The 16,881-nt window shown below is 45.1% G+C and overlaps 2 protein-coding genes across 5 annotated transcripts in view; both read right to left on the bottom strand.

Moving 5' to 3' along the window:
* Nucleotides 1–425: 425 nt before the first annotated feature.
* Nucleotides 426–5,011, bottom strand: LOC131203849 (heparan sulfate glucosamine 3-O-sulfotransferase 1-like). Its single transcript, XM_058194525.1, has 2 exons — nucleotides 4,756–5,011; nucleotides 426–2,909 (listed from the first exon to the last, which is right to left on the bottom strand). Exon 2 carries the CDS (start codon nucleotides 2,630–2,632, stop codon nucleotides 1,697–1,699), a length of 936 nt encoding a protein of 311 aa, XP_058050508.1. The 5' UTR covers nucleotides 2,633–2,909; nucleotides 4,756–5,011; the 3' UTR covers nucleotides 426–1,696.
* Nucleotides 5,012–5,254: 243 nt separating this feature from the next.
* The window catches only part of POLM (DNA polymerase mu), a 35,217-nt gene continuing 23,590 nt past the window's right edge, over nucleotides 5,255–16,881 (bottom strand). Inside the window, exons 12-13 of one of the 4 annotated variants that reach the window (XM_058194517.1) lie at nucleotides 14,366–14,535; nucleotides 11,005–12,033 (exon numbers count right to left, since the gene is read on the bottom strand). In XM_058194517.1, the coding sequence (XP_058050500.1) occupies nucleotides 14,383–14,535 (153 nt within the window). In that variant the 3' untranslated portion in view covers nucleotides 11,005–12,033; nucleotides 14,366–14,382. Of the gene's footprint in view, nucleotides 5,758–11,004; nucleotides 12,034–14,365; nucleotides 14,536–16,881 lie in introns of those variants that run through there. The other 3 variants (XM_058194522.1, XM_058194518.1, XR_009156490.1) reach the window with 3 other exon arrangements.

Genomic DNA, 16,881 nt, shown 5'->3' on the forward strand with positions numbered 1-16,881 from the left:
TTGTATAAAATTTTATCTCAGTTATAATTCCAGGATTACTCTGATTAGTAATTAGTAATTTTAGATTAGTTATCTAAAACTATAAGGAGTTGCAGTCTTTAGAGGAGATTATTGTTAAGAATTTTGGATTGAAGGAGGTCAAATAGGGTTTCGGTGGTTTTTCCATTCCTATCTGTGTGGATGGCTATTTGTATTTTTAAGTACTATACTATTCACTATATTCCTGTGCATTGTAAGTAATTTTAAAATTGTCCTTATTAAAATAGCTTTCAAAAATGCTACATATGGTAAAAGTGAGTGAGGTGAAATTATTTAGGGAAGATAGATGCAATGGCCAATTTGGATACGGAAGGGACTTTGCGTTACGTTTGTCGATTCCATGGTAACTGGTAATATAACAAAATACTGTCCTAACAGGTGATATTTATATAACAAAGCAGATCTTTGAATTTGGCATAGTTTTTTTCCCCCCAGATGTCCCTTCAGTAACAGTGTTGTAGCAGATTAGTACTGCTATAGTAGGAATAGGGTGTTTGTTTTCTTAGGAACATTAATCAATATCCCTCTTATGTAATTGATAACCTGGATTGACAGCTATAGAACAGACAAGGCTTCGGTTACTAAAGGCTCAGTCTTCCAGGAGTTGGAACTTCCATACTGAAGATGCTGCAACTTTTTATTTTTGATGGTGGATTAACAATGTCAACAATGCTTTGCTAATGAAAGAGGCTGTTTTCTAACAGATAAATAAAAGAGAAAGGATTGATTGGAGTGAAAGGTTATTTTTGTCAGGAGTTGAAAACAACTAATTTCCAGACTGCTGTTTAACGCATTAATCACAGTGCAGAAAATTAATACACTTGTTGCTAAGATCCAAATGTTATTGTTACTTGGCCACGTTTTAGGCAGATAGCTGAAATGGGTGTGAGTGTAATGGAATACCTGTAGGTCCTAGGATTAATTTAATTTACTCATTATTTTTTAGGTGTTGATTGAAAGAAATACTGAAGGCCCACAATCAAAGTGCCAGTGTGTCTCTTGGACAGAAAGGCCACTGAGAAGAAAGCCCTGATTTTAAACTCCAATTAAATGATTTCTCATGGCAAAAGTCTCACCTGGCACGCTGGGGTCCCTGCCAATAAGAACTTTATAAGCTAAGTAGGCATGCAAATAGCTTGGTTTACAGTGCTGAGTCAATCCAGTGTTGGCTAGAAAAGAGACGCTGAATCCAATTCTTGCAAGCTGCTTGTGGGAATATGGGGGCATAGGTCAACAACAGAGCTTTCTCATGGCTCATTAAATACAAGATTTTCAGGAAGAACAGTGGATCTACATCCTAGAGCTTAAACTAAAGGGTGTTTTTTTTTTTTGCGGGGGACAGGATGGGGCATAACCATAAAGAGCATAGCTTCACCTGCTTGGATTGCTAGAAAAGTTAAAACATTTTTATCAAAAAAATGCTTTTGCCTCAAGTATGGTTCCCCAAGTAAGATCCTTGGGGAACCATACTTGAGGCAAAAGCATTTTTTTGATAAAAATGTTTTAACTTTTCTAGCCTCCAACGTCAGGCTTGGCTGTTTCACTATAAACCAATTTACCATATAGCACTAGAGTTGAATTTCCATTTCGAAAGAAAAATGGGAAAGATTTTTGGTGGAATATTCACGGAAGGCCCAACTTGGCCTCGACACAAGGCTCAGCACCAGTTGAAAGTCCGTCCCACCATGGCAAAAAAGTCCTCATTGTGCTGACTGAAATAGGTGCAGAGTCTCTCCAGCAGGAACTCATCCACGGTGGGGTGAGGCCGGCCTTTCGATGGGTCAAGGCAGTGCCGTTCACCTTCGGCCTGGAGGCAAAAGAAGCCTTTGGTTTCATTGAAATAAAAGTTGTCCGGGCCTAGGTAAGGCTCCAGCCCCAAAAACTGTTCCACGTGACGCATCTCCGAGAGTGGCTGCCGTATTAGGCCGCCTCCGTCTACCACATGGATCTGTGTTGTGGGGAAGAACTCCAGCCACCGAGCCAAGTGTAGCGCGTAGAGGCTGCGTTGCATGGCCTTGTAGTTGGTGTTCAGCTCTTGGCCCCTTTTCAGGATTTCCTCCAAGGACTGGTACGGTTTCTGCCGCGCTTTGCGATTGTAGAGGATCTGGGTGTAATCGGACACCAACCTCTCCACAGGATCCCGCACAATCAAAAGGAGCTTCACGGATCTGTCCATGGTATAAATCCGTTCCGGGGCCTCTAGGGAAGCAAAATAGCCTGGCGTTTTTTCCACCGTGATTTGAGTGCTGTGAGAATTGGGCATCTGTTGGCTGTACCAATCCAATCCTTTTCGATAATTCTCTTCCACGTTGAAGAAATGGATCTCGGAGTGAGCCGCTACCACCTGGGGGTGCAGATTCAGCATCTCCAGCAAAGCCCGCGTGCCCCCTTTCCTCACGCCAATAATGATGCCTTTGGGTAGCCGCTGCTTCCAATCGTCATCCAGGGGGTCGGAGTCGTTCCTTTTCCACTGGTCCAGCAGGTCGTTTATGACATGGGAGTCGTTCCTTTTCCAGTTGGTCTCCCAGCGTCCTTCTTGTGTATAAATTTCTGACAACTTGAGACATAGAAGCAGGAGGCAAACTCTGGCCATTTCTGAACCTTCTCTTGAGCTGAGAAACGACCGGTATACGGCTGCAGTAGATGTAAACTCTGCAATTCTCAATCCTACATACCTGAGCTTGCTGACAGTTCGATCTCCCCCCTACCTGTCTCCTTTCTAGCGAGGAAGGGATCCTTCTATAGGAAACTTATGTTCCGCATTCACAATGTCTGCTGCCTGCTGGTATTTCACATTCCGATGCCAAGACTCAGCAATGCAAATGAACCCTTCAGCGGAAAAGACATTTGCTTGAGGAAGTTGTTGTCACCTGAAAAAGATAAGAAATATTATCACAAAGCTCAAGTACCTTCCGATCTCTGTTATTCTCTTACTGAAAGGCCAATGATGCAAGGCAAATCTAAACAAGCAGATATAGGTTGGGTTTGCGTCTCGGGCTAAACCGTTGCATATTTGGCTGAGCGTATTGTGTTAGTGAGTGGTGCGGTGGCCCAGAGGTGGAGCTCTCGCCTCCATCAGGACGCTGTGAGTTCGATCCTAGGTAGAGGCAGATATTTCTCTGTGGGCACAGTGAGAATATATGTGCTGAATATAACGCCGCATTGGCGAGAGGAAGGGCATCTGGCCAGTAAACGCTGCTAACTCCATTCAGTTGCCCCGACTCCACCCCGCAAGGGATTATGGGGTCGTTAAAAGGAGATGATATTGTGTTAGCCCAGATTGGTAGTTTGCAAACCATAACTTGCGATGTGTTTTTATATTTTATCTTTGCAAATCGCCTAGAGTTGCTTTATCAGTGACATGGGCAGCATATAAATTTAATAAATAAATATAAAGACGTAATAAATAAAATACGGATGCCAGTTAGCTTTGGGTTTAATGAGTCAGGGGAACCTCGGGAAGGATCGCTGTATCAAGACTTTAAGGCTCCGGCTAGACCCAGGTCAGTGTTTTTCAAATTTGGCAACATTGAGATGTGAGGACTTCAACTGCCAGAATTCTGCACTCACAAGCTGGCTGGGAAATTGTGGAAATTGAAGTTCACACATTTTAACGTCGCCAAGTTTGAAAATCTAGAAAATCTGATCTAGGTCGTTGCACGGTGTTAGTGGTTTTCTGTCTTTTAAAAATCTTTGGGGTCATCTAGAGTTTTGCAGTCCTTCCCACCCCCCCAATGGCCTACCTTGTAAAATATGGATTTCAGTTGGTTGGGGTAAACCTGGATACACACTTAGCCCAAAACTTTGGTTCCTCTTAGAGTTCGCTATCGATACAATATACTTGGACTTCAGTAAGGCATTTGACAAAGTAGACCGCAGCCTACTTCTTGGTAAGATAGAAGAATGTGATATAGACAGCACCACCACCAGATGGAGTCACCGTTGACAAATACACCCCATTCAGGGCATAGTCTTCAGAAGTTGTGGAAGCTTCATCACTGGAAGGTTTCAAGAAGAGACTGCGCTGCTATCTGTTAAAAATGGTATAGGGTCTCCTGCTTGGGCCGGGGTGAGGGGGTTGGACTAGTTGACCTATAAGGTCCCTTCCAACTCTGTTAATCTGAATCTATCTAAGATGATCAAAGGTCTGGAGACTAAAACATACGATGAATGGTTGCAGGAACTGGGCATGGCTAGTCTAGTGAAGAAAAGGACCAGGGGAGACATGATAACAGCGTTCCAATACTTGAGGGGCTGCCCCAGAGAGGAGGAAGGGGGTCAAACTGTTTTCCAAAGCACCCGAAGGCCAGACAAGGAATAACGGATGGAAACTGACCAAGGAGAGATTCAACCTGGAAATGAGGAATTTCCTGACAGGGAGAACAGTCAAGCCATGGAACAGAAGTTGCCTTCAGACGTTGTGGGAACTTCATCACTGGAGGCTTTCAAGAAGAGACTGGACTGCCATCTGTCAGAAATGGTGTAGGGTCTCCTGCTTGGGCGGGGGTTGGACTAGATGACCTCCAAGGTCCCTTCCAACTCTTTAAATCTGTTAAAAGCCCCCAAGGTGCCTTCGAGACCTATGATTCTATCTCTGGTCCACAAAATTAGAATCTCTGATTGAGAAATGGATTCCCAGGGAAGCTCACCTTAAAACAAACCCTGCCTTCTCAATCCTTATGGTTAAGAGCAATCTGGAAACAAGACCAGCCCTACCTGTGATTTCCTTCCTCAGGTGGCCTTTTGCTTCCTGCCGTCCCCATAAACCTTTCCTCTCTCGCCGCTTTCAAGCTGTAATGTTTTCTTTTTTTACGCTCCAAGGCCTCGTAGCTTAGTTGGCTGTACTTTTTGTCCTTCAAACAAAGACAAACCGATCTCCACTTGGAGGCTCCGGCTTGCCAGATTCAGCGCCAAGGAGAATGCTCGGGTCCGCGTGAGTTGAGCAGGATTGCACAACTTCTCTTGGTCTTGCGTAACTAAACAAAACATCAGAAAAATGCTAAATTTCCCGGTTTTGGGTGGAACCTAAAACTACTTGCCTTCCAGCTCTCAAGTTTCTACCCATTTAGATCAGAAGTCTTCAAACTTGGCAGCTTTAAGACTTGTGGACTTCAATTCCCAGAATTCTCCAGCCAGCATAGCTATGCTGGCTGGAGAATTCTGGGAGCTGAAGTCCACAAGTCTTAAAGCTGCCAAGTTTGAAGACCTCTGATATAGTCCTCAACTTACGACCACAACCGAACCCCACATTTACGTGGCTACGTGAGGCTTTCGTTAACTCCACTTTGTCCCATTTCTCGATCTTTCTTGCCACTGTGCAGTGAATCATTGCAGTTTTTCAGTTTGTAACGTTGGTTGTTAAGCGAATGCGGGGGGGGGAATCACATGACCCCGGGGACACTGCCACCGTCACAAATGTGAGTCAGTGGCCAAGCGTCTTGAGTTTTGATCCCCTGACTTTGGGGTTTGCTGCAGTGCGTGAGAAAAATGGTCATACGTCACTTTAGTGCTGCCGTTGTTAACTTCGAGCTGGCACTAAATGAACTGTTTGCTTGCCTTCAGAAGTCGGGGGAGCTTCATCACTGGAGGCTTCCAAGAAGAGACTGGTCTGCCCTCTGTCAGAAATGGTGCAGGGTCTCCTGCTTGGGCGGGGTGGGTGGGTTGGTCCCTTCCAACTCTGAATCTGTTGTATTGTATCTGTTGTAAGTCGTGGGCTACCTGTACATACATACGGTAAATAAAAACATAACATAACATAACATCAGAGTTGGAAGGGACCTTGGAGGCCTTCTAGTCCAACCCCCTGCCCAGGCAGGAAACCCTACACCATCTCAGTCAGATGGTTATCCAGCATTTTCTTAAAAATTTCCAGTGTTGGAGCATTCACAACTTCTGAAGGCAAGTCGTTCCACTTATTAATTGTTCTGTCAGGAAATTTCTCCTTAGTTCTAAATTGCTTCTTTCTTTGATCAGTTTCCACCCATTGCTTCTTGTCCTGCCCTCAGGTGCTTTGGAGAACAGCCCGACTCCCTCTTCTTTGTGGCAACCCCTGAGATATTGGAACACAGCTATCATGTCTCCCCTAGTCCTTCTTTTCATTAAACTGGACATATCCAGTTCCTGCAACCGTTCTTCATATGTTTTAGCCTCCAGTCCCCTAATCATCTTTGTTGCTCTTTTCTGCACTCTTTCTAGAGTCTCAACATCTTTTTTACATCGTGGCGACCAAAACTGGATGCAGTATTCCAAGTGTGGCCTTACCAAGGCATTATAAAGTGGTACTAACACTTCACGTGATCTTGATTCTATCCCTCTGTTTATGCAGCCCAGAACTGTGTTGGCTTTTTTAACAGCTGCTGCACACTGCTGGCTCATATCTAAATGGTTATCCACTAGGACTCCAAGATCCCTCTCACAGGTACTACTATTGAGCAAGGTACCACTTATACGGTACTTATACGGTACTAAACATCGGAGGGAATAATTCTCTGCGATCCTTCTGTGTTTCCCTCTACAAACTGTCAGCAGAATGCTCAGTTTTGGTTTTTGGTCAACTGTTTACGCAAACAAAAAAAGCACCAGCAATTTCAAGCACAGGAGAAATACCTACCATACCTTCGTGTTAATTGCATCAACGTTTTTGCCCCAAGCTTTGGGCTGGTTAATCCAGCTCTGTGAATTTCACCCAAACAGAAGAACGAACGATATGAGTTCCTAGCGGGGAGGCTGATCCCCCTCCCTGCTTTCTCTCCTCTTCCCTCCCGCCCCGCCCCAAGATTTGTGGAAGCCTCATCTCCTTTTCCTGTTAAATGAGACCCCCGGGGACCAGCCTTGCCTTCTCACTTGCGTGGATCTGCCTGCTGAAATTCCTCCCCAGAGCTCAGCCGTGGCGTCACTCCGGGCCTTTGGATGCCTTGAATGGCATTGAGGAATTTGCCTGGGAGACCCTCAAGGCCCATCCAGTTTCACAAAAGTTGCATCTGCCGAGCTCCTCACAATTTCACGGCTACTAAAAAGCTGACGGGAGGGGTTTGGGTTGTGTCCAATATAGTCTCCTGCTTGGGCAGGGGGTTGGACTAGAACAGGGGTCTCCAACCTTGGCAACTTTAAGCCTGGGGGACTACAGCTTTGCTGGCTGGGGGATTCTGGGAGTTGAAGTCCTCCAGGCTTAAAGTTGCCAAGGTTGGAGATCCCTGGACTAGAAGACCTCCAAGATCCCATTTTCTTCGTTTCTATTATTTCTATTTCTATATTATTTCTATATTTTTATTTCCGATCCTATCCTACAGTGCCTAAGATGCTGAGCTTGTCGATCGAAAAGTCGGCAGTCCAGCGGTTCAGCGTTTATTGCACCTATCCGGCCCAGAGGCCGCAGTTTAAGGACCCCTGATTTAGTGCAATATAAAAAATGCAAATGATTTTTCTGCGGACCACCAACATTTTCTTGTGGACCACCAGTTGGTGACCACCAGTTGGTGACCGCTTTTGTAGTCCAACCCCCTGCTCAAACAAGAGCCCCTATACCATTTCAGACAAATGGTTATCCAGTCTCTTTTTGAAAGTCTCCAATGAGGGAGCACCCACAACTTCTGGTAGCAAGCTGTTCCACCGGTTAATTATTTTCACTGTTAGGAAATTTCCCCTTAGTTCTAGGTTGCTTCTCGCTTTGGTCAGTTTCCATCCAATTGTTTCTCATCTTGCTTTTTGGTGCTTGGGAAAATAGTTTAATAATAATAAATAATAATAATATTTTAATTAGTATACCGCCCTTCTCCCGAAGGACTCAGGGCGGTGAACAGGCAGATAAAATATAAATACACACAATAATTAAAAACATCCCTTAAAAACCTAATTTAAATGCCCAAAATGTTAAAAAACGTACTCCCCCTTAAAATAACACAGTTTTAAAAACCCATCCAATAAAAATAAAAATAAAAATAGTTTGACCCCCTCCTCATCTTTGTAGGACCCCCCTCAACTACTGGAACACTGCTATCTTGTCTCCCCTAGTCCTCCTTTTCACTAGACCAGTAGTAGTCAACCTGGTCCCTACCGCCCACGAGTGGGCGTTCCAGCTTTCATGGTGGGCGGTGGGGGTTTTGTCCAATACTGAAGCACTTTCCTTTTTCTTTTTTAATTTAATTGACTTTAAAAAAAAAATTCATAGCATTATTTTAAAACCTTTTCATTAGGTTTCCATAAAATTCCCTGTGACAATTTAAATTTCTGAAAATATACTATTTGTATCGCCTGCGCATAAGTTTAGTTCACGTTACGTAAGTGAAACTAAATGGCGCTTATAGTGCGACCGCAAACAAAAGAGCCTCGTCCCAGAATAACTCGCGCATCTCCCCCCACACCACCCAGCTGTAACAGACAAGCAGAGCTGGTAGCCGGTGCCCCCCCCAAACCCAATCCACGATTTACGAGAGGCATGCGCAGACGATGATACACGGCGCATTACTGTGGAACCGGTGGGCAGTTAGAAAATTTTACTACTAACAGAGATACAAAAGTGGGTGGTAGGTATAAACAGGTCGACTACCCCTGCACTAGACTAATAACCAATTCCTGTAACCTTTCTTTGTTTGTTTTAGCCTCCAACCCTCTAATCTTGTTGCTCTTCTCTGCACACTTTCCAGAGTCCCAAAATCTTTTTTATATTGTGGTGGTCAGAGGCGGGATTCGCGTAATTTACTTCGCCCAGCACCAAAAATGTGAGTGCGCGCACACATGCGCCCAGCCTCAAAAACTTGCCTAAATAGGACAGCATAGAAGCCGAAGCGGGTGAACAGGCCCACTTGTGATTTCTGCTACCGGTTCGCTTGAACCGGTCCGAACCGTCTGAACACCAACTCTGGTGGGTGATCAGAACTGGGTGCAATATTCCAAGTATACTCATACCAGTGCAGTATAAAGCGGCACCGATACTTGACTTTTCCAGGGTTCTTGCTATTGTTGCTGTAGGACTAGAATAGCGACTAGACGGGAACAGATCTTAGGGAAAAACAGTGACACCATCATAAAATACGAAAAGTGTTACGGCTGAAGGCAATGAAACAGGAAGGACAGTGGCCTGCACTTGAATTAACCTGTTGTGTCTTGCCCGCTCTCACAGCAGCCGGGGCCTTCTTATCTGCTCCCGAACACGGAGGAATGTATGCCTCCCGGCCCCAGTCCTGGCTCCATGCCCAGACAAGCTGAAGAGGAGGGGGCAACTCCCGGTCCCAGCCCTGGCTCCATGCCCAAGCAGGCTGCAGAGGAGGGGGCACCCCCCGGCCCCAGCCCTGGCTCCATGCCCAGGCAAACGGAGCAGCTAGACCCCTCCCCCTCCTCCACAGCATGTGAGCCTGAGGAAAGTTTATTTCCAACAGCTGCTGATTGGAGTGACCCTCGCATGAGAAGACTGGATAGGCGGAGGCAACAGAAGGAAGGGAGGGGCAGGCCTTAATGAGTGCTGAGTCATGGAGCCACACCCCATGGCCTATATAAAGGATCTGCTTTCTGGCAGTCTCTGAGTCAGGCAAAGTCGAACTTATCTTGCTGAAGTCACTTTCTGGTCTCCTGCCTGCCCTGAGGACTTTGCTAGGACTTTGGGCAGAGCTGCAGAGGCAAGCCTGATTCGGATTTCCCTGACCCGGCCGTCAGCGGAGGAGTGGGACACGACATAACCATTCATCCATCTGGCTTTTTCAACTCTGTCTAAAGATAAAGGTTCCCCTCACACATATGTGCTAGTTAGTGGTGTATTTTACTTACCTTTGCTACCGATTCGCTCGCATGCGCAGACCGTATTTAATGACTTCCGGGCAGGTGGGCGGTGTGAACTGGGAGCAACCCACTACTAGTGCTAGTCGTTCCTGACTCTAGGGGGCGATGCTCAGCTCCATTTCAAAGCCGAAGAAACAGCGCTGTCCGAAGACGTCTTCGTGGTCATGTGGCCGGCATGACTCAACGCCAAAGGCGCACGGAACACTGTTACCTTCCCAGTGGATAAGACATTACTAACCCTCAGTGGCAAAGACGCTGAGCTTGTCGATCGAGAAGCTGGCAGTTCAGCGGTTCGAATCCCTAGTGCCATGGAACGGGGTGAGCTCCCGTGACTCGTCCCAGCTTCTGCCAACCTAACAGTTCGAAAGCAGGTAAAAAAGGCAAGTAGAAAAATAGGGACCACCTATCGTGGGAAGGGGACAGCGTTCCGTGTACCTTCAGTGTTGATTCATGCCGGCCACATGACCATGGAGACATCTTCGGACAGCGCTGTCTCTTCGGCTTTGAAACAGAGCTGAGCACCGCCCCCTAGAGTCAGGAACGACTAGCCCATATGTTCGAGGGGAACCTTTACCTTTAACCCTTTTTCAGAGGCCTCCTTAGAAGTTGTTTTCAAGCTTGCTCTGATCTAATGAGAAAGATCCTCCTATGGGAAAAGTATTCCACTTCCTAACACTGGCTAATGACAGGGTACGACATGTTTGGGGTCCCAAGAGCAGAGCCATGGAGGTGTGCAGATTGTTACCAAGGTAACCGCAGCTGAGATATTGCAAAGGCAGCACGAGAGATAGGCCTGTGTTTTCCAAGAAGACTAGAAGGGTCGAAGCACTTGAAAATGGCTTAAGTGGGGCCCTTGAATTTGGCCTGCAGAAAATCAGACGACCGATAGCAATTAAACAGGGGTGGGGACCTATGGCCCATTTACGACCTGTGGACTTCAACTCCCAGAATTCCTGTAAACGTTCATTGGCAGTTCGCTGTCCCACAGGGGCTTTTTTCCAAGCGGCAACTGGACTTTTTCTTTGAAGACGTGTCGCTTCTCATTCAAGAAGCTTCTTCTGCTCTGAAGAGCTTCTTCAAGAGCTGAAGAAGCTGCTTGGATGAGAAGCGACACGTCTTCAAAGAAAAACCCGGAAAGTCCAGTTGCCTCTTGAAAAAAGGCCCTGTGGAACAACCGTGACTCTACCTGAAGGATGGAGAATCTCCACAGACATTTAGTAGAGTCAACCTGTAGGCACAGAGGGGGCTGAAAGGTTTTCAAAGGTGTCTATGGAGATTCTCAAGTCCTCCAGGTTGTCCCAAAGATGCTTTTAACAAGAGGCAACTGGATTTTCTGAGGTTTTCTTTGAAAACGTTTCGCTTCCCGCTGGAGGGCACAATCTGGGATGTCAGGGGAAAGAATGTCTAAAGATATAAAGAGAAGGTGAAAAGTGCCTTATAAAAACATCTAGAGGCACATAAGGCACTAATGTTCCTTATTATTACATTATATATTATATTGTATTGTGTTGTGTTGTATTATTATATATAATATATTATATTATATATTATATTATATATATTATATTATAATGTAATGTCCTAATGTTCCCTTTGATTGTATCCAATTCGTATGGTTATTTCATGCTTATACTTATATATACTTGTTGTGTCTTGTCCGCTCTCACCGCAGCCGGGGTCTGCTTATCTGCTCCCGAAAACGGAGGAATGTATGCCTCCCGGCCCCAGTTCTGGCTCCATGCCCAGACAAGCTGCAGAGGAGGGGGCACCTCCCGGTCCCAGCCCTGGCTCCATGCCCAAGCAGGCTGCAGAGGAGGGAGCATCCCCCGGTCCCAGCCCTGGCTCCATGCCCATGCAAACGGAGCAGCTAGACCCCTCCCCCTCCTCCACAGCATGTGAGCCTGAGGAGGGTTTATTCCCAACAGCTGCTGATTGGAGTGACCCTCGCATCAGAAGACTGGATAGGCGGAGGCAACAGAAGGAAGGGAGGGGCAGGCCTTAATGAGTGCTGAGTCATGGAGCCACACCCCATGGCCTATATAAAGGATCTGCTTTCTGGCAGTCTCTGAGTCAGGCAAAGTCTAAACATATCTTGCTGAAGTCACTTTCTGGTCTCCTGCCTGCTCTGAGGACTTTGCTAGGACTTTGGGCAGAGCTGCAGAGGCAAGCCTGATTCGGATTTCCCTGACCCGGCCGTCAGCGGAGGAGTGGGACACGACATCACTGTTGTGTTTGACAAATAAACAAAATCAATCAATCAATCTAGATGTGCACAAGGAAGAGAGCAAGGGAGGGCTCTGGAAAATCAGTTATAGTTTACCTGCCGAAATAAACATTTCCTTTAAATATTCATTAATTATTTTAAGGCGCCTTCTCACAAGAGGGCTTCCGTTCCCTGCCTTTCTCCCAAAAGAAAAAGTAGGAAGGATCTAATGGGAAACAATGGACCTAAAATCAAATACAGATAATCCACAATTTGCAACAGTTCATTTATAACGGCACTGAAAGTTTCTTTTCGTACTTACAACCGTTGACTGATTGTAAGCTGGAGGCATAAACAGGTCCAGAGTTCGATTTTTTTTTTATACAGGTGGTCCTCGACTTACAGTGATTCATTTTAGTGACCGTCCGAAGTTACAACAGCAATGAAAAAAGGGGACTTACAACCATTTTTCACACTTGCAAACTTTGCCGCATCCCCACAACTGATCAAAATTCAGACGCTTGGCAACTAACTCATATTTATGGCCGCCACAGTGTCCCAGGGGATATGTGATCCACTTTTACGACCTTCTGGCAAGCAAAGTCCATGGGGAAACCGGAGTCACTTAACAACCGTGGGGCTCACTAAACTACTGCAGTGTATTCACTTAATAACGGTGCTCAAGAAAGGTCGTAAAACGGGGCAAAACTCACTTCACAAATTTTTCGCTCAGCAACAGAAATGTTGGTCTCAACTGCGGTCGTAAGTCAAGGACTACCTATATAAACAACACTGTGCTTCTATGATTAGATGGCCTAGACCAGGGGTCTCCAACCTTGGAAATTTTAAGACTTGTGGACTTCAACTCCCAGCAAAGCTGGCTGAGGAATTCTGGGAGTTGAAGTCCACAAGTCTTAAAGTTACTAAGGTTAGAGACCCCTGGCTTAGACATTGATATTTGAACACGGATCTTTTTAACATTTTTATTTTAACTCTAATTGAAATGTTAATATATCATCGCTAGTCCATGTATATAAGTCAGTAAGCTCAAACTGCCCAAGGAGCTGCTGATCCAATTCTACAGAGGAATTATTGAGTCTGTCATTTGCACCTCTATAACTGTCTGGTTCGGTTCTGCAACCCAACAAGAAAGACACAGACTTCAGAGGATAATTAGAACTGCAGAAAAAATAATTGCTACCAACTTGCCTTCCATTGAGGACTTGTATACTGCACGAATCAAGAAGAGGGCCGTGAAAATATTTGCAGATCCCTCGCATCCTGGACATAAACTGTTTCAACTCCTACCCTCAAAACGACGCTATAGAGCACTGCACACCAGAACAACTAGACACAAGGACAGTTTTTTCCCGAAGGCCATCACTCTGCTAAACAAATAATTCCCTCAACACTGTCAGACTATTTACTGAATCTGCACTACTATTAATCGTCTCATAGTTCCCATCACCAATCTCTTTCCACTTATGACTGTATGACTATAACTTGTTGCTGGCAATCCTTATGATTTATATTGATATATTGATCATCAATTGTGTTGTAAATGTTGTACCTTGATGAACGTATCTTTTCTTTTATGTACACTGACAGCATCTGCACCAAGACAAATTCCTTGTGTGTCCAATCACACTTGGCCAATAAAAATTCTATTCTATTCTATTCTAAATAAATAAACTCATCAGAGCAGACAAATACATTTTTGCAATAAATCAATGAGAAGCAACTCCAAATAAAAAAAATCTGTTTCAAATCTCCCCCCCCTCCCCCTCCCCGAGATGATATTGGACTCAAGCTCTTATGACCACCACCACACCATGGTTATCGGGGTCGATGGGAACTGTAGTCCCAACAGCATCTCTAAGGTCGCAAAGTCCCTTTTCCGAATTTATGGGGAGACGAATTCTGCATATAATATTATCTTCAATCCACCCCGTTCACTTAGAACACAGACACACACAAAAAATGCAAACTCAAGATTAATAGTCTCACTTTAAAAAAAAAAAGTGAAAATTGTCTTTCTCCCCAAACTCTTAATTCTTTGAGACTTATCTAAACCTTGTTCCATTTCCAGTCTGGCTTGGAACTGGCAGGGGTTTTTTTTGTTTTTGAAAAGCAGATCAAAGAGAAAAGAGAAGCACAGGATACAGTTTGCATTAACAATACTCGACATTATCATTTTTATAGGGCGTTAAAGGACAGGGACTTAATCTGCCCTTAATCTGCTAGCAACAAGCAACAAGCAAACTGAAAAATCCCAGCGACCCCATTCCTTCCGTAGGTCAAAGGACTTCCCGATTCCCTGTCTTATTCCCCCAATTTATCCCAAATTCTTACCTTTTGCAACTAAACTGTCAGGGATCCAAGGAACAGCCCCAACAAAAGGAAACAGCTACGGGGGTCCACTTTGCTTCCATCCAGGGGTGCGGCGTCTTTGCACTAAGTCTCCAGCCCGCCTTCAACACCAGGCAGTTTTCTGGCACTAATCCCATCCTGCTCTCCCCTTCCTTGGGGGGAAGAAAGAAATTACTGCAGTCTTCAGGGGACAGGGTGATTGTGAACAACAAACTAAACTGTGGTTTGAAACAGCAGAGCAGAAGGAAGGCAGAAGCAGAGCTCCTGAGCTTCGGAGCCAACACAGGTATCCTTTAACATAACATAACATCAGAGTTGGAAGGGACCTTGGAGGCCTTCTAGTCCAACCCCCTGCCCAGGCAGCAAACCCTACACCATCTCAGTCAGATGGTTATCCAACATTTTCTTAAAAATTTCCAGTGTTGGAGCATTCACAACTTCTGAAGGCAAGTCGTTCCACTTATTAATTGTTCTAACTGTCAGGAAATTTCTCCTTAGTTCTAAGTTGCTTCTTTCCTTGATCAGTTTCCACCCATTGCTTCTTGTTCTACCCTCAGGTGCTCTGGAGAACAGCCCAACTCCCACTTCTCTGTGGCAGCCCCTGAGATATTGGAACACTGCTATCATGTCTCCCCTAGTCCTTCTTTTTGTTAAACTAGACATACCCAGTTCCTGCAACCGTTCTTCATATGTTTTATCCTCCAGTCCCGTAATCATCTTTGTTGCTCTTCTCTGCACTCTTTCTAGAGTCTCAACATCTTTTTACATCGTGGCGACCAAAACTGGATGCAATATTCCAAGTGTGGCCTTACCAAGGCATTATAAAGTGGTACTAGCACTTCACGTGATCTTGATTCTATCCTCTGTTTATGCAGCCCAGAACTGTGTTGGCTTTTTAACAGCTGCTGCACACTGCTGGCTCATATCTAGATGGTTATCCACTAGGACTCAAGATCCTCTCACAGGTACTACTATTGAGCAAGGTACCACATATACGGTACTGGTGCATTTTGTTTTTGGCCTAAATGTAGAACCTTACTTTTTTCACTGTTGAATTTCATTTTGTTAGATAGCGCCCAATGTTCAAGTCTGTCAAGATCTTTCTGTAACTTGAGCCTATCTTCTGGAGTGTTGGCTATTCCTGCCAGCTTGGTGTCATCTGCAAATTTGATGAGTTCCCCATCTATCCCCTCGTCCAAGTCATTGATGAAGATGTTGAAGAGTACTGGGCCTAAAACAGAGCCTTGGGGTACTCCACTGCATACTTCCCTCCATGTGGATGTAGTTCCGTTGAGGACTACACGTTGAGTGCGGTTGGTCAGCCAGTTACGAATCCATCTGGTGGTGGTGCTGTCTAACCCACATTTTTCTACTTTATCTAGTAGTAGGTTATGGTCTACTTTATCAAATGCTTTACTGAAGTCCAAGTAAATTATATCCATCAGGAGGGAAATAAAACCCCTTATCCACAGTTGAGTTAGGACGAAGGGATGTGAAGTCCTCAAATTCTCCAGATCCAGAAGGTTTTCTCAGCAGAGTGGTGGCCAAGAATAAGGGATAAGGAAGAAGCAATTTGGAGCAGGCGCCTTAGCTGTGGTTAAGCCCAGTGGTGAAATACAAATTTTTTTCTACCGGTTCTCTGGTGGGTGTGATGTGGCTTGGTGGGCGTGGTAGGGGAAGGATATTGCAAAATCTCCATTACCTCCCCACTCCAGGGGCAAGATATTGCAAAATCTCCATTACCTCCCCACTCCAGGGGCAGGATATTGCAAAACCTCCATTACCTCCCCACTCCCGGGGGAAGGATATTGCAAAATCCCCATTCCCACCCTACTCCAGGGGAAGGATATTGCAAAATCTCCATTCCAAACCCGTTCCAGGGGAAGGATACTGCAAAATCTCCATTTCTACCACACTCCAGGGGAAGGATATTGCAAAATCTCCATTCCCTCCCTACTCTGGGGCCAGCCAGAGGTGGTATTTGCCGGTTCCCCGAACTGCTCAAAATTTCCGCTACCGGTTCTACAGAACCTGCTGGATTTCACCCCGGATTTATACCCTGCTTAGGTTTTTTTTAAATCAGTGAAAGGCGGCTAGATGCTTGGATAGAAGGTTAGGTATATATATATATATGTCTGGAACCCTCACCGCATTTCTGACATCAATACAATTGAACGTGTCCAGAAATATTTTACAAGAAGAGTTCTCCACTCCTCCGAATACAACAAAATATCTTATCCCACCAGACTTGAAATCCTGGGTTTAGAAAATTGAGAACTCCGCCGCCTTCGACAAGACCTATATTTAACACACAGAATCATCTATTGCAATGTCCTTCCTGTTAAAGACTACTTCAGCTTCAATCGCAACAATACAAGAGCAAACAATAGATTCAAACTTAATGTTAACCGCTTCACTCTTGATTGCAGAAAATATGATTTCTGTAACAGAGTTGTTAATGCCTGGAATGCACTACCAGACTCTTCCCAAAATCCCCA

The sequence above is a fragment of the Ahaetulla prasina genome, chromosome 9, assembly GCF_028640845.1.
Source record: "Ahaetulla prasina isolate Xishuangbanna chromosome 9, ASM2864084v1, whole genome shotgun sequence".
Lineage (NCBI taxonomy): Eukaryota > Metazoa > Chordata > Lepidosauria > Squamata > Colubridae > Ahaetulla > Ahaetulla prasina.

What these genes read in the sequence shown, in the direction of transcription:
- LOC131203849 (XM_058194525.1), bottom strand. Translation starts at nt 2,632, where the DNA reads ATGGCCAGAGTTTGCCTCCTGCTTCTATGTCTCAAGTTGTCAGAAATT.